At 35.1% G+C, this 18,557-nt stretch overlaps 1 protein-coding gene across 1 annotated transcript; it reads right to left on the bottom strand.

Annotated features, from left to right (window-relative positions):
* Positions 1-2,084: 2,084 nt before the first annotated feature.
* On the bottom strand, positions 2,085-13,162 carry LOC102800760 (ornithine decarboxylase-like). The gene is made up of 7 exons (XM_085507481.1): positions 13,007-13,162; positions 6,768-6,940; positions 6,549-6,683; positions 5,810-5,975; positions 4,575-4,740; positions 2,597-2,684; positions 2,085-2,139 (listed from the first exon to the last, which is right to left on the bottom strand). The coding sequence occupies exons 1-7, from the start codon at positions 13,160-13,162 to the stop codon at positions 2,085-2,087; spliced, it is 939 nt and encodes a 312-aa protein (XP_085363607.1).
* Positions 13,163-18,557: the final 5,395 nt, after the last annotated feature.

Below are 18,557 nucleotides of genomic sequence, written 5' to 3'. Positions count from 1 at the left end.
GAACGCACAAATTTTAATGATTTTACAAAGTTTGATTGGGTCAGTTGAATGAGCCTGTTTGTCATTTCACAAGTAGAGGAAACATTAACATCGAACAAGTGGGTCAGTTGGTTCTGAGGTGGGTGATAACTGCTGCAGTGACATTATCGCCGCCACAGGGCACAAATGTGAATTTGGTATCTTAGGTATTGGGATTTCCAAGCACCTTGGAAAAAATTATATAGTTTTTAAATGTCTAATAAAAAGTATAGCATCACTGTCTGTTATTGTCAGAACGACATACTTACAGGTTTAGTAAACTTTAACATCTGAAAAAAGTGAGTCAGTCGGTTCTGAAGCGGGTGGTAAAAGCTGCATTGACATTATCGCTGACACAGGAAACAATGTGAATTTGATACCTTAGGTATTGTGATTTCTAAGACTGTATAGTTATTGAATGTCTAATAAAGAGTATAGCACCACTGACAATGAGCTAGTGATTGCATTCATTGTTGAGCGCCCGCGACGGTGACTATGCGTTAATTAATTTCTTTATCATGATACTGTTGGTGGTTTTACCCACAGCAAAATTACATTTGCTCTGACTACATCCGGGCGAATGTCAATATCTCCCCATGTACTGTTTGTCCCTGATTGTCTTTTTCGATATTCATTATCATAGATGATCGCTGATGAGGCACTACAAATTTGAGCATATTCGCCAATGTTGATAGTGTGGTCGAGGTATGCTAAGTTATCGGCTGTTCAAGAAGTTCGTGTCGTTCCCTGGTGCACCCAACGGTTTTTTAGGTCCTTGCCTTTATTAAGATCTTTATTAGTCACTGATTTTTCCTCTGTTTCAGTTGATGTTGTTTTGGTTACATCGAATATTTCAGGTTTTGATTTTCCCTAAATTAAACTGACCTCACGCATTTCCCGCCAAGCATGTCGCAGAAGACACGGTTGCCCAAGTGGTGATTTCATACCTTTGATGTCCGATATATCCATAGTGGCTATGCTTTCGGAGGATGATGCAATTAAAACAGTAACAGCATCACTGAAGTATACAATGTGACAGCTTCTCCAGGGGCTATACTAAACTATACTGTAAACGTTCACCAACGCGACGCCAACGCGACACCAACTGCAATGTCTGAAATTTCACCTTGTAGCCCTGCTTGAATGGATATAACCTTTCATTACACATCAGTGTAAAATGCCTCCCATCAAGCACACCAAATCACTCTATTTGAAAAAAAAAGAGACGAGAATGAAGGTTTGAATATGTTGAAGCCTCCATGTTTTCAATTTTATTCAGATCTGATAAGTGAGTGAGAATCTAAAACATTAGAAATTCTTACTACAGAACTAATACAAACTCCCGTAATCATAGCATACCTTGAACAAAATGTTACCAGACTTCTGGCATATACGTTTTTATTTTTACCAGCCCTAATGGAAAACTGTTCGTCAAGACATACATGTTCTATGTGGTATAAATAAACTGTGGGATTAATGCGTACTGAGCCTAATTGACTGCGCCTCCAGTTACGCATTGCACACTGTATAATCGGCCAACCCAGCGATTCATCACGGTTACTTTTTTAGTAACAGTGAAAGCATGTGGCACGAGGCGTGTTTATGCTCATTTGCATATCATGTCCAGAAGAGCGCCACCAAGCAATAAACTGAATGGTAGTGAATATTTAACATATTTTAGATTTAACTGCCATATTGTAAATTTAAATGCTAACAGTTTAAATTTAAATAATCGTATTTTAACATACATTTTTTTTAATTTTTTTAATTGAAACACTCATATTTTAAATTTAAATGTTCATATTTTAATGTCTTGAGAGTTTAATTATAGCCCTAATGACACATCATAGTCGTCCACATCGGACGACAAAATTTCATTCCAAAATATTCAGTTTGAAATAAGACAATGATTTGTTGTATTCTACCATGATTTGAATTCAAATATTACTCGAGTTGATAATTTGTACGTAATGATTAACCGATAAAGATATCAAATAATTGCATTAAAGGTCGATTTCAATCAACATGAAAGAGGGATATGTATACGTGTATGGTACCAATCGGTTTTACATATTCTTATTCAGTAATCCAACTCCGACAAGACGAGGTTTGAGGAACGACCTAAATAAAAAAAAACAGCAAACAACATGACTGACTGAAATTCTGCATAATTATTAGCAATACACACCAGTTATATATTAGTTACATGCTACACTGTTTAATAGCGAATGAACACTATAATATGAAATTATTTTGTATTAACACATGCACAGTGTAGAGTGGATAATTTGTTTCCAGTCAAATAAATATCTAAAGAATATACAAACTCATTATATAAAATATGTCGGAGGTTGCCCTAAAATAGTAAAAGTTATTAATTCTATAATAAACAGTTATCAAATTGTTCGCTGATGATATTTAGAATAGTGCGCTCAACATCATAGTTCACTTTCGATTGAAGTTCAATACACAAATTAGTCCATGCATATACCAACAACGACAGGAAGACTAAAATGAATAAGAAGGAATATATGTGGATACAATGTGCATATATCGGTAAGAAGTATTCGTAACTCACCATACAGACTGTGTTGCCATGTAAAGACAACTCGGTGTTGTGAAACCATTAAATCTGCAAGCACCAGCCATTGTATATCCACCAAAATCTGAAAATCAAATCAATTAAACGCTATATGGGTGAAATTAAATAATAAATGCTGAAAAACAATTAACGTGACTGTGTTTTATGAAGGGAATACATCATAAGTTGAGTATTTGCCTTATGTTGAACATTTGTCAATGACGCGCTCTTATAAGGCACAAGTTATATATAATCGCCAGATAGTATGTAATTCGTCTTGATGAACTAAATCCGGGTGTGAGTCAAAGAAACACGTCTCATACAAGCTTCAGTGATCCAGTTTCAGACAATATGTAATCCTCCAATGCTCTATCCACAAACACAAATTAAAGGCAAACTGAGTTGTTGTGTTATACCTATGTCCGCTCAACAACATGATAAATATGAGGTATATCATCTAAGTATTAATAAATGTACATATAATACACAACTGAATTACCTTCAAAGATAATCTAGTCCCATACGTCTATTTCTGGTAACAAGCAGCGGGGGACAATCATGTCTTTGCTGTCACAGGTGTGTCCCCAAATACGTGAGGAAAACATTTTGTATAAACAGGTTTGTATGAAGGCATGTCCTGAAGTTATTAAAAAAAACAAAAAAAAAACTACCTTTACATTTCTCCAACGTAATTCATGTTCTATTCCTCCTCGGAATAGTTAAATTTATAATAATTCAAGAAAACGAACAGTGTATTTGATAATGTAAGCAATCAGACCGTCCTCCACCATTTCCGACTTTACTATAAACAAATATGGACAATCCGAATTTTGTAAAAGACTGCACTGCAATATTTCTAATGCTTGACAATTTTTCCGTTCACAAGTATTTTAGCAGTTTTAATGGGTCTATTGTAATTTATATTTTATAATCCCGTCAAACTTACAGTCGCAATTATGAAAAAATAGCACTATTAAGTGCTTGTTGTAATAGGTGTGAGCTGGTGTATGACTTTATCAGCTTTATGCCAACGGCGCAGTTTTTAATGTATTCATTAGCACCCCTTCAAACTCCGTGTTATTTAGCAGAGGAGTTAGTTGTATATTAAACTAAATCCGTCCTCGTTGCAATATGAGTTATAGCCTACTCTGTCCGAGGATTTGTTTTGTATGATTTTTACTATTGAATTCGATTGCCATCAATTTACACAACTTCCGCTTGCGTTTAACCTCTGAATAATCAATGTGAAAAGACATCTGCAAAATCAGTAAATTGTAAATGTTCGTATTCTAAAGTAACACAAATAATCATCAACCGGGCCCAGCAAATTTCTGCTGGCATAATATGCAATATAATAAGCAATATGAACTTTTGTAAAAAGTAACACTGTATACACACAAGTTTAGTTCTCACATTATGTACTATGTGCACAACCATTGAATATCTCACCTTCAATAATATTGGAACAATGTTGGACTGGTCGCTTTGCAATAATCCAAATGATAGGTATCTACTTTCGTTGCAATAATACATATGGCTCACTTCCATGCAATCCGTGTTTTATTTTAATGTACTAGCAAAAACAATAGAATATAAAGTCGAAAAAAACAACTTTCGGTTTACTTTGAAGTTTTATTCCAATAAGGGTAATATTTTAGAGGAGAAACGTGACAATCAATGTTATTTTTTATTACATTGTTGAAAATACAGTTTCTGGACTGTAAAAAATGTGTAAAATAAAACAATTGTTTGCGTTGTATTCCGGGCAATTTTGACACTTCAAATCCCAAAAAGTAAAGTTCCTCTCTAACTAACCATCATGTCAGGTTTTGTGTATTTTGTTATATGATAAGTTTATATCATGCGCGAAGATTGTCAACCGATAATGCAACCTAACTTATATTGTATTCAAATTCAAAAAAAATAAGTACTAAGTAATTGGAGGGCATGAAGTTCATATTATGTGTATAATTACCTTCACCAACTGATTTCATGTCAATTTCTTTAACACGCTTGCCAATTACATTCACACATAAAGTACAGGTACTCCATGCGAAATAAAGGCCTGGTTCACTGATAACTGTAACTCCACATCCATCTGGAAAGTGTTCACTTAGTGCTTGATTGATTTTCTCTGCTATCTGTAAGCAATTAAAATTGTATCACGCAATCAATACCATTAGTAATCAAGCTGCCATTTAACGCGTGGGAATAAACTTGGCATTTAAACCTAAATCAAGTCTTTCAGATAGCAGAGTAAGAAACATATCAAGTTATCACACAGGTTGTTATAATGATAACAATAATAGCAGTGGAGAGCGTATTTTCCCTATCATTCAGTTTGTGAAAAAAAATCAACAATTCAACAATTCATTAACAAATACAATAACAATTTTTTTGATGTGAAAAGTGTAGAAAAAGTGTAGAAAAGGTATCTCTGTTAACAACATTATTGTTGACCCAGATTAATGCATGTTACTATTTAAAATGTCTCCTGTGATGATGTACACTTACTACTAATTAATACTATAAACAAGTTAGAGTTAATGATACAGTTATACAAATATTAAGCCAGTTACACTACCCGCCTCACTAGTCTCAATGGTATGTTCAACAACAAAATTGCAGCGAATATCACCACCAAATGTGACTTCATATGAATTTCCTACAAGGATATTCTTATATCTTGTGATTACTCTATACTGTAAACAAAAATATCCAACGGCATTGACTGTTAATAAAACAGCTTCTGATACAGTATTGTACAGAAAACAATACGTGAAAAGAGTTTTTCATCATGCCTAAATATAAAAATACAAACAGCAATACCTCGATGTATATATATTCATACTGAAACCAATTAACAAGAGGAATTTCTTATATTATTATATATCATTAATGGGACAAATTCAAATATTGTATATCTCTACATCGACAATCATGGACAATTGAAATCTACATTTGTCATGTCAATTACAAGCAGACTAATTACAGAACTCATTGTCGGTGTTATGTCACATGAACATCGTAAAAGGTATATGACATCCAACATAATGTCTATATTTATATTTATACTTCTTCCAATGTACCCGACAATTCAAAAAGTTTCAACAATTCACCGAGTAATGTTTACAGCAACTAATTCAAAATGGCCATTTGGATATCGTATTTAACCTTCACAAAAACAAACATAATCGTAAAGTTATTTACACTTTGAATCGTAATAGGCTTCTTTCCATCACCAGGATACCCTCCACCAATATCGAGCAGGGTCAAGTTGAATCCAATATCGGCAGCATAGTTGAACACCAATCGTGATAAACCAATAGCCGTTGCATAGGCTGTAGCATCTCGGCATGAACTACCAACATGAAAACTGAAATTGAAGATTTACTGGGTTGAATATACTAGTGGTCATCCGTTATCCAAGAAAAAGTACAACAATATGGCAATTGACCATGAAAAGCTTAGTTTTTCATTTCTCGACCAATAGCAGACATTGCACACGTGATACCCATTACCCGATCTTTACTATTACATATAAAATAGATCCCGGCTCCGGTTAACATATTGCAGTGGTTATTATTATTATCAAAAGTCGGTTTCATAAATATATACCACACAGTAATGAATGTCATTGTGTTGCCATCACTAGGACAATTCAACTAAACAATTACAAGAAATTACAGACAATGGCGTATATACTGAAACAACAAACAAGCAACTACATACTTAATGATGATGATGCCAGAGGTACAATTGAGCAATATTTCAGTGCAACAACCTGAATAGATTTCATTGACTTATAGAGCTACATTTTTTTTAATATTTGAAACATATACATACATATAAATCTTTACTGATGCACATTTCCGTGAGTAGAATTATAATGTAAAATGTCCCCTTTGCCTCAGCGAGGCTGTGAGCAACGTTATTGTATATAAATTACCTGACGCCAACAACGTTGAGACTGAGCTGTTTCGCTTCTTGCAAAAGATGTCTTGTATGTTTTACATCACATCCGAATTTTATTCCAAAACTTGCCAATGCGCTGGGATCGTCAGTGTTAATTCGTATAACCAATCTACAAAACAAAAACAAAACAAAGACAGTATTATATAAACTTTTGTCGAAGCTATAATATATATAAAGAAACGAATACACTTACTCCGCATCTGGGTATACTTCTGTGATTTTGTGGAGTTCATACTCGTCATCAAATGTCATCAATCCTGCTTTTTTATCGGCAGCAAATTGTAAATGCGTTTTGGATTTGCAAGGGTTGGCATAAATGATGCGCGATGCTGGAACACCAATATTTAGTACATCTTCAATTTCTGACTGAATCGAAGACAGAATTAAACAAATTAATCAAATTGACACGTGTTGCAAAATGATATATTAAAGTCTTAATGGCAATATAGAAATCTGAATTATCGCTTACGACAAACCCAAAATTTCCAATTCAAGTAAAATTATTTCAATCACATGACATATTTGATGGCCCGACAGTGACAAATAAGTGATGGAGTAAGTCATGTTTGAATTGAACTACACTTCACAATGTTAAATTCATTTTATCGGTACATCTGCGTTTAATATTTAATGTCATCGCAGATAGATACATAACAATGTGATGCTTTTTATAGCGAATGTGTACACATTTGTTCATGTTATTTTATTTAACTAGTGTTCTACGTTTCTAGTTTTGTTAAAGAATAGATTACTACGCGTGTGAATATTATATTATAAGGTAACTAATTTGATATCCCATGGATCATATTTATTATTTTTGCATCTTTTAAACATAACCATTTAACGTTTGCATAAAATGATCACCGTTAACAACTTCCACAGCCATGTTACTCCGCTCGAATGAGAAATGTGTTTTATTATTGAATCATCGTTCGATTTAATATCATGACGATGGTAAACAAGGTTACTAAATATAAAAACAATTCAATTATTTGGTAGATTTTACACTACTGACACGGCATGAAATCGCGTGTTTCCGGTACGGTTACACAACGGTTACATGGCGGTTATGCAGTAAATCCGCCGCGTAACCGTCGCGTAACCGTCGGACTATGGGGGTGGCATATCCGTCGCGTAACCGTCAGCCGGAAATGCTACGTTTGTCGTCCATTCAGTCCAACTTAAATCAACGTTTATTTCTGAAAAACCGCTGTTTTCCGTTCAACGTTTATAACGTATACTTTTAAATAACCGCTCATTAAGTTGGACGGAAGAAACCTAAATGCAAAAATATACGCCAATTTACGTTGAAACTGAAACAACATATACAGCTGGGTAACCGATCATTACGTGAACGGTTTCCGGCGTATTCTTGTGTTCTTCCACCTCATGTACGCAGAGTACGCCCATTGTAAATTACATTTATTTTGACGTTTTCCGGGAACTGCCTTATAATATTTATCCTTACATGGTGTGTATAACCGTTTACAATTTAAATGTGCTTTAGCAAATATAATAAAATTATTCCATATTCGTATATAGCGCCCTCGTACGGCTTGTTTTTAAATTACTTGTTAAGTACAATTACTCCCGCGTCATGATCCCGCCATCAACGACAAACACAGTCGTGGCTTGAGGATTGATGTACCCCCAGACGTGCTTAGCTCCAATACATCACGCTTCTTGTACGTCTTTATCAGTTCAATTTCATGACATTTCAAAAATCTAAAGAAAAGTCTAGTATGATAGAACGAAGTTCCGTCATATTTTACGTTTTGGAAAAAAAAACGTGTAAGGGGCTGCACTTGAACTCAGCCAAGACAGGTCACACTTGTTTGTTAATACATTGTTTATAATCACGTGTGTTACTTCTACAACAAAAGAGGTGTTACCACTGTGGCATCAAGTGATATTTGTTTTGTCTGATGTGACTGAACCACGGTTACTAAAACCGTGACTGAACTTATAAACATACTGTTGATTAACCTATGATTAAAACACACAATGAATGTTTCTTAAAACCATTATTTTCGAAAGTTAGAAAAAAAGTGTCAGTGTTAGTATATTGTAGTACATAATCATTTCTCAGCCAAGTCACTTTTGAGTACACATTAGTGGCGTTCACGTTAGAGATCTACTTGAATGCTCGGCACGAACCGAAATCAGTGGTGAATTTTCAGAGAACACATAACTATATATATGATCGGATACAGTAGTAATGAATGAAATGAATGCAAACTGTCGTCGGCGACGAATATTCATGTGCTGCAACCGGTATTTTCTTGGAATGCTACATTGACGTAAACAAAAAAATCGAATCTTCTAAGCCGTTCATTGCATGATGACTCGTAATAAATACTATAAGAACAAAAGGAATTAATTTCAATATGTCAATTATTGTTTTCATTATATGTGTATCGCTTTCCATGTTTGGGTCAACCATGGATGTACTAAGAAGTACATCCATGGGTCAACTAACAGATCGACGAATGATAGCGTGATTTCTGCACGAGCCGAGTGGGTCCCGATCTGGGTCCGGACAAACGTAAACCCAGTGCTGTAATTCTCTCCAAACATGAAGGCTTAAAATATCGGCACGTTCCGAGATCCCAACATGTGCACGTAACGGATGCTGATGTTGAAAAGGCTGTAGACTGGTATCTGTACAATTCGTAAATAAAATACGTTGGTCGTTACGTCCCTGGAATAAATTATATTCGAAGTTCATATCTAGTGCACTACTCCAGTGAACAGGGACTTTGATTAAATGCACAATGAATGTGTAGCGGTACTGGTTTGTATACTTGCCTTGGCACAGCTATGCCCGTGTGAGAGACATTATGGAACTGTGAATAATATAATAAATTAGCAGTGCTGAGCACCCTCCCCATAATAATATCATTTTTTGCTCCGCATTTATTGTAATATTACAAATTACGAAATGCGCTGCAATTAATAGTTGGTGGTTTGTTGATGTTAAATGGATAAAACTCAATTCACACACCAAGAGGTGTCATTCTTCAGTTAAGCAATACAATGTGACAGACTTCAGTCGAATACTGGTGGAAGTTTTGACCTGCTCTTAAAACACGTCTTTTATTCCAAATAAGCGATACGAAGAGAGAATTGGTTCGGTGACAGTCGGTAATGAGCTGATAATAGTTAGTATTGTGAACACGTCGACGCGTTTTATACATCGTACGTTTAACCATGGAGCTCCATGGTTTAACATACAGCCTTACAGGCCTGCTTGAGCCAAATAGTGGAGTATTACTGAATCCAAGTCGCCACATCATCGTACGCCATGGCCCGGCCTCTTTTACGCCAAGCCTACATAGATTTATTCCGTCGAGTCTCGAAGCGGAAATAAACTCTGGCGGCGAGAATGAGTCTCGGACAATAGTGTACAGTAGCTAGCGTTAAGTTTACCGCATTCCGTAGTTGGACAACCAGAATGCATTGTTCCATACAGTTACAACATAGCAACCGGTTTGACATCGAGAAAAAAAATCGTTTTTTTTCAACTTTATATGCAGTCTGCTATTCTTTTTTTGTAAATTCTTAACCCTGTTAAATGATTAGACGGGCATAACTTTGCATATGCCAAGAAGCGGACCCAAACGGTTTGAAGGTTCTCAAACTCATTTCGACGAAGCAAGTCTGACATTGCTTCCAGCGTCTCTTTCGTTACACTATTCAATCAGGAGAATGTAAAGTTTCACCTCGTCCAAAAACGTCCACGCACAATATATATATATATAATTATATATATGTATATCAAGTATAAATGGGAAAGGATGTTTTGTCTTAACGTATATATTGAATAATTACGACACCACGATTATCTGGACTACTACATTTATTTTTTATATCGGTCTTAGCAAAGAACCACAAAATGCCAGTACCGAGGATTGATTCCGATATTCTGATTAGTCCATCGTCCACCACTGTTCTATCTCTCTTTGTTCTATGTCAAAAATTAACGCTGTTTCGTTTGTCATTACTTTGCGCAAAATAACGACAAATGTGCAACCATATCAAGTACGAAGTCTAAGCAGGTAGTGTGAATAGATCTGGTGTCGTGGCCTGGGGTACGAAAACGAAAGGGGCTTCGATCCCCAAGGAAGTAGTTTACACGAACCAGCTCCCTGCACGAACCTAATTCGGGAAAGTAGTGTCACGTGAGTGTATTGGTCTACTGAAAACTCATCTAGTTGTGTTTTATGTTTGAGAATATTACTCAAACACCTTTTTACCTATCGATTTCTTCGTTCGTTATTTTTTCAAAAATCTGCCCTCGCTCGCTGCTAGGAACCGCCATTCAGAATTTCCGACCAGAATAAAAAAATGCCCACCGGCGCTATGATATTTGTTTGCAATACACACAGGATGTCGGCCACTGGACCGTTATGCATCAGACTCGTAATATTACTAGTCCGGGGTTAAGCTATTGTCACGACATGGAAGGAGTACCTTCCATGGTCACGTTAAGGTAGTGAGAAGGGTTTGACGACGTTTTTGAATAAAGTGTTCTCTGCCTGTTGTTTCATTCAGAACTATACTTTAGAATTTATGATTCAAAAGCCTAAATATAGAGGGACAAGTTCGCACTAACCGGACAGTCATTGTTACCACGTGACAAAAAAATGGCGAACCTTGTAAAAATGACGCGATTGCGAGAGCTCACAGCGGAATTTCCGCTTGAAATTTGCGCCATGCATTTCCGGTGATCAAATTCATTGAAATGTGTCCCCGGTAATCAAAAGACCCATTTTTTTCGATTTCAAAGCAGATTTGTTGTTTTTGTCCCATAACTACGTCATACTATTCCACAGACTATTATTCTGTGACAAAGCATTTCCAAAAAAAACAAACAGACATATTTCACACCGTTATTATCTTGTGAATGTGTGAGTTTAAACGTCCGAACGCACCTAATTTTACAGCGGTGCCAATGAGTTCATTAATACCTGGGGTTACTCAACACTAGGGAGTTGATTTGTAAATTGTGTTATGTCAAGTGGACTCATATAGTTATAACAATTTAAAATTAAAATATAACACTTTGAACGCATATGCAACATATAACCTGTTATTTTATTGTAACCAGGCGTGACGTTTTGAAAACAACGCTTTACCCGCATCTAGCAAGATTATGAAATGGTCCCAATTGTGGGCTTGCCAACACAACGGCGCCATCAAGACTAGATTGGAAAAGACTCAAGTGTTTTGCAAAGTTCCAAGATATATGTCCGAATAATTCTCAGAACAGCTGCGATTGCTTCATGAATATTTATAAACAGATCGGAACTCTAAAACAACCCCTGGCACTGCGACAATGAGCGATAAAAACTGAAAAAAGTTGTGACGTCGCTCGAGTGAAATTATTAAAAAAATGCACTCTTTTTCTCTCTACATAGTCCCACTCTAAAGAGACTGTACTTATTTTTACCACAGTACCTCAACACCCGGTTGGGAAACGCCTTTGTTCTAAGATGTTAATCCCCCCGATCGCTGGTAACAGTGTGCGTTATGATTGTGGAGTGAAACCGGTGACTAGATTTACACTGTCTTCCGCTTTGCGCCTTTGAATCTTTGTCATTTTATACAGCTTATTTCGAAATTATTCCGAGTTGCGTGTGTAATTTGTGTCCGTAAAAGCTTCCTGATAAGGCACGTGTAATTTAAAAGATATGTTCATTTAATTGACATAACAAAAATCCAGAATTTCAGACCATCACAGCACTGTTCATTGCAGGGTGCCTTGTCACGGTGACGCTGTACAAAAAGTTTTCACCCTATGAAAATGCGTCCTTACATCTAAAACGATCACACGCGTCATATTTTTGTTTAATTTTTTAATTATTCCCCAACATAGATTATTTTGTGTAGAAGCAGTATTAAAGGGTTCATTTCAGTCGATTATTTTACCGTTAGTTTTGCCCCCGTAGATACTTGTATCCGCCCACGAACCAAGATGGTCGTCGAGTATCGTTCGAAGAAAACGACTGTTCGAAGTGTGTTTTTTTATATTGATGCCTAAAATGTTGAAGAACCGTTGATTTATATCTTAGAAATATCCGAATCTAGTTGGTGTAGTCAGATTCCGATATTCTTCTCAGAAAATCACTGAATTAAACAGCTCCCTGATTTAGAGTGTACAAAATTTGTTCATGTTATATCATTTATCTCCATGGTTATATCATGGAGCTATGGTTATATCAAGATGGCGATTCGAATGACCAAATTCGATGTTATAGTGACAGTATCTGATTTTAACAAACCTCACAAACACACTTTTCCGACTTGAGCTATTATTTTATTAATATTGAGGTGGAAGTTAAAAAAAGTGCCCAATGCTGTTTTAATGGCTGTTCTGTTTGTTTCGATCAAACTTAGATCGTGTTTTAACACATAAACTACGTTCGATACGTTTTTTGCGGCCCTGACAGAATGGATGGCTGCGTCGATGTCTCTGTTTCCGTAGCATTCTTTCGTGCATTCAGCAGCAACATTCTCTGGACCCTCTTGCAATATATCATTCCAATCGCTATCGAAATCGACAAAATCCTCGTAGTTTTCCCACATTTCGGTAAATAATGTACTGTCTCTCGCGTTGTGCCAACAATCGAAACGAAGTGTATACGCATGCGTAGATGTGATTCAAGAAGGCTTCTGTTGTCATATGTCATACCATATGCTAATTTTATGGTAATGGAAAAGTAGGCGTGCGTTCACTTGGGTCACGGTTACTTTTTTTGTAACCGTGCTTGGAGGTAAAAAGAGACCTCCATGGGTTAACGAATAAACAATTTGACGAACGTGTAACACGCATTGAGACAAAAGAAGTATTATCGTTTCCCAACCGGGGTTGAGAGACTGCGTTTCTATCCACCCCTTATCACGGATATCTTACCATTGATCTTACATAACCAAAGCTCTTTATTAGCAATTTATTTGTTCACAACTCCCGACTTCGTGCAAATTTATATTCTTGATTATCACAATAAAAATAACATTCCAAAGATTTGCTAAATTAAGAGTTGTAGTACTATCAGATTAAATACCACATCACAGTTGAGAGAATAAGACAAAACTATATACAGATGAGTATACAATGTATTTCAACAAAAACAGTTAGACGAAACTCTGTAACTTTGCAAACGAAACCCAAAAATGTTTAGCTAACGACTACCAAACACGCATATGAAAATTTCAGCTTACAACTGAATTCGTGCCGAAAACATGAACAGCACGTTGTGGACACTGATTACCGGTCACCCAAAGTGCCAAATCAGGATAAACTGCCATTGTCAATAGAGTAGCCAAGGTGTTAAAAATGGATTATGTACTGGCAAACCAAATTCTGTATAGACATATGTCTCCAACGCGTTCTTTTTGGATTATTTAGTCTTTTTTTGACTCAGCAGCTCTCAAAACCTAATATTACATATAAGAACGAAACAAATCTGTCGCGATTTCACGCTTTCACGGTAAAGGGGTGGTGGCTGCTCCCCCGCTGTAAACCCCTGCGTTTACTATCAACTCTTTCTACCGTGTCTTTACTTGGTGACGTTTCTCAATTTATAAACTTTCCACGCTACTAATTTCGCCCAATCACCCGCTTTTATCGGTTTTAAGCAACCAATTATCACATAATATCCGACCACGGGATCTTTTCCGACCGAAAAAACTACCACATTTATATCACTTTCTTTTCTCGCTCGCTTATTTAAAACACCATTCGCTGGCTCAAACACTGATCACTGGTACACGAGTAGTTGAATTTGTTGTTTCAATGGTAAAGTTTACGGATACAACGAGTAACGACAAACTATGATACTTTGTATGGAGGGGGGCAAAGGGGGTAGCTGGTACAGTTTTACGGGAAATAAAAAGGGCCTTTTACAATTTACAAGGAAAAAAAGACGTTTTTACAATTTACAGTGATAATTGAATTTTGCAATGAATTGTGTCATCTAGTCATTTCACAGTTTCGAACATGTAATTTCGCTGGATTATTCTTTACGACTTTTTTAATTTGGATGTAAATTATTGTACGTACCGAGAAAAATAACACATTTTTAGAGTGTACGATAAAAATATTTGATTGATTACGTCGTACGTCTAGCCTGTGATTACACAATTACGGAATTAATTTTTCCAATTTCCGTTGTACGAAAAAAAATATTGCAATTACGTTCAACGAAAATAACCCTCCTTGCCCTCTTGTATCATTCGCGCACGCAACTTGAACTACGACCTTTTGTTTAACATGCTGAAGGAGCCGAACTGTGTTCCGTTTGAATCCAGGACTGCTCTCTCCTTTCATCAATGATTATCGAGACAGTTACTTGATAAAGACAACGCTAACTCCCTAGGGCAAAGAAACGAAGAAAATATTGATGTGTTTTCCAAAAAATAACGATGCCAAAACCACGAATTAAAATGCGCGCAGCGGGCGATATTTTCAAAATAAAGCGGAAATTAGACAGGTTGGGTGAAATTAATACTGTGCACTCGGTTGGTATAAACAGATCCTTAAATACGTAAAAATACGACCAGACAATATCTATCATTCTGAAATATGCCAAAGACAGAAACAAATGCAGCACGTTTTTTTTATGAGCCAAAATAAAGAAAACAAAAATTCTACGAACGAAACAGACCCTGTTTGCAATGTTTATTTACACCGCGGCATCTCTTAAACACATTCTCAAAATTTGCGATGTTAATTTTACAAACGTTTAAAACATTGTTATTCTGATATTTTTTGGTCAGCATATAAAATAAAAAATCTTTTGTTCAAAGGGCGGTGGTCATCACGTCCTGTTGGATAGGGGACTCATAGCGACGTATACAACACGTGTAAACATTGCTTCATTACATGAAGTACGAAAACGCGCTGCGCAACGACCAGCGCCCTTCAAATTTGTACCTGTATCATACTATTTTAAAGGACGTTGGCGTTTTTTAGTTTGGAAAATAACTTTTCAAAAAAGTGGTTATACACTAAATATTTATGTAAACAACTAAACATGTACGCCGAAATAACGGAATAGACTAGTATGTTTCAATATTTTTGTAATCTGAATGACATCATTTCTGTGAACAACTGATCACCGATATCACGTAATTGACTATGTATTAAATATTTCTGTGAACAACTGATCACTTATATCGTGTAATAGACAACAACTGTAACTACCAGTCTTCTCGGTCATTATTATGTTCAGTATTATGTAAATTAGATAATGAAAAGTTCTTATTTGTATCTGGAAATGAAAATCTATTATTCCATACATGTGTGTCATTATTTTGAAAATAGGGGAATTTGTCGACCCTTGGCTTATAGTCGTGAAATGGATCATAGTCTTATATATCATAGTGTTAAATACAATTGATGATCAAATATATTTTGCGCGTAGTTGGACAGTTTCGGGTATACATTGATATGGGATGAGATAGAACAACATAACTATTATTAAATTGCAACATCATCATTTGCGTGCATGCTTCACAATTTTAGAGCATATTTTAACATAATACAGTCATTACCATAGGATTTTGAATATTAAGTATTTTATTTTAATCTGTCTGTATCTTTGGTATCTACATGTACCATATGCATCTGCATACATTAATTCAGATGTTGATTTAGTTTATACCTGAACTACTTGTGCGTGTATATTATGTGTGGTGTGCAAACTATACATAGATAATTTCATAACAAATATAAAATCTAAAAATCCATCAAACAAAACAAAAAAGCATCACTTCATATTCTAACTGAATTTTTAAATTAATGTTGTTGTGTTTTGAACATTGGTACTTCAGATACATTAACCTGTTGTCTGTGATTTGGTCGATTGATGATTTCATGGTACAGTACTTAATGTAGTTGACGAAGAATCTTCTGCTTTCATGTTCGAATAATCTGTTGTTGAATAGTCCCATGATTCCAAAATTATTGTTATTGCAGGTTAACTCGATACTTGATTATCTTATATAATAGTAGCAACGTCCGCGTTTCCGTGGTTGATGGGATAGTCACATTTATGTTGATATGTCATTAGGTAATGATGATTCATAAATATTTTACTGACAAGAGTTGTAATTCGTTGTGAATATAGTCGTTTTGATAGTATTTTATGTATCTAGCAAATAATGGTTGTTCCATGTCGGGTTGCTGTTCGTATATCATCGTGGCTGAAAAATAACAAGGTTTTGCTATTCTATGTTAATTTTGATATACCATTATTTGCTTTATATTTAGGTATTCAATTACATACTCAATCAATAAAATCGAAACAAATTATACTATTTAACAAAAGATATATAATATATGTATTTATTTTTTTGGAATCGTTACCTGCCAATCAATTTTGGTTTGTGTTATTTGCGATGTGTGAATCTGAAATCGGAAATATACAAATACAAATTCATCGTTAATTGTTTTATCAGACAACTTTACTATAACCATTTCGCAGTTTTTTTTTTTATTTATTTATAATTGTCGATATGGTTATCAATAATTTATAGTCATAGTTTTATTTCAATCGGGCATTCTGTATTTTAATGGAGCTAACAGAAAACCAGGGATGCATAATAATAATGGTTTGTGCTGGGCGCCAAATAAATAGTTAAGCTAGTTTTCAAGACTCCATACACAGTTTCCCTCATTCTTTCTACAGTTTTGTAATTACAATTAAATTTGTCATCCTTTCAGCGTGAAGTTTGTAGATATTACAAAAATTTCACCACGCACACAAACAAAATAAATCGTCAATTAATATATCACTGTAAAATAATACATTTTGACGCTCTATAAATGTTGTATGTGTAATCGGTTCATCTAAAATAATGCTTCAATACCTGAGCGTGAAATTTTCCAGACAACTGTGGCGTTTAAATTATTTTGAAATGTATTGTGTATATCGACGAAGTCATGACTAATTTGCGATTGAAAAATAAAATCTTACTCAATAAATCACTATCATTTATATTTTGATCACAAAATTACGATATTGAGAACTATAATCTATAAAGAAAGAAAATATCTATATTACAATGACAAAACCTAATCCAATATTTCAGGCTCAAGATTCGAGTTCTAAAATTGATGCCAATCCCATCCGGGAAAACCCTCGAATGGATTTTGTGAATGCGTTAGATGTACAATCTGTTTTATTCAGAACAAAACATTTGCAATGTAAACTTAGCGAATGAAATGCATTTCAACTAACATTCCATATCTGTAATTTCTTTTACAAACACACCTTATATTTGTACTACAACGATGGTATTAAACATCAAATCACATCACACTGTATTGGTATATTGGAGTTCTACGCACTAAGCTTAGGTAATTTCACTAAGCTATTTCAGTTGGTGAGTAAATACCTTCAATGCAATATACAAAAGAATATTGACATTTTATTCAGTGGTCAGTGACATAAATGTCCATGTAAACGATATTTCTGTTCAATGCTTTTATTATTGAGAAATTTTAACATTACTCAAAGTTATAATGAAGAGTTTTTTAAATCTGTACGTACGTTATGCTAGAGAATAATCTTATTATCATGGAGTGTGAGCAAAACATGTTTGGTGTATTTTTGCATAATATGAAATATGTTTGATGTAATATATATATATATATATACTATAATGCAAACTGCAAAACTGGATACACAAACATAGTGGTTTGAAAAAAATAAGTCACTGCACCCAACGCGACACCAACTGCGATGTTTGAAAATTCACTAAGCAGTCCTGCTAGAAAGGATATAGCCTTGTATTACACATGAATTTAAAACGCTTCGCGCCAAGCACACCACATCACTCTATATAAAAGAAGGAGACGAGAACGAAGGTTTGAATAATTTAAATCCTCCTGGGTCGTTAATTTTATTCATATCTGAGAAGTGAGTGTGAATATAAACCATTAAAAAATTCTTACTGCAAAACAAAAGCAAACTAT

The sequence above is a fragment of the Saccoglossus kowalevskii genome, chromosome 14 (genome assembly GCF_978046115.1).
Source record: "Saccoglossus kowalevskii chromosome 14, keSacKowa6.1, whole genome shotgun sequence".
Lineage (NCBI taxonomy): Eukaryota > Metazoa > Hemichordata > Enteropneusta > Harrimaniidae > Saccoglossus > Saccoglossus kowalevskii.
The sequence above is the reverse complement of the archived record's forward strand: the minus strand, read 5'-3'. Positions and strand labels throughout refer to the sequence as shown.

What these genes read in the sequence shown, in the direction of transcription:
- LOC102800760 (XM_085507481.1), bottom strand. Translation starts at nt 13,162, where the DNA reads ATGTGGGAAAACTACGAGGATTTTGTCGATTTCGATAGCGATTGGAAT. An exon ending in GAAGTATACCCAGATGCGGA is followed by an intron (nt 6,684 to 6,767) that starts GTAAGTGTATTC and finishes TTTGTTTTGTAG; the next exon opens with ATTGGTTATACGAATTAACA. An exon ending in AGCCTATTACGATTCAAAGT is followed by an intron (nt 4,741 to 5,809) that starts GTAAATAACTTT and finishes AATTGCTTACAG; the next exon opens with ATAGCAGAGAAAATCAATCA.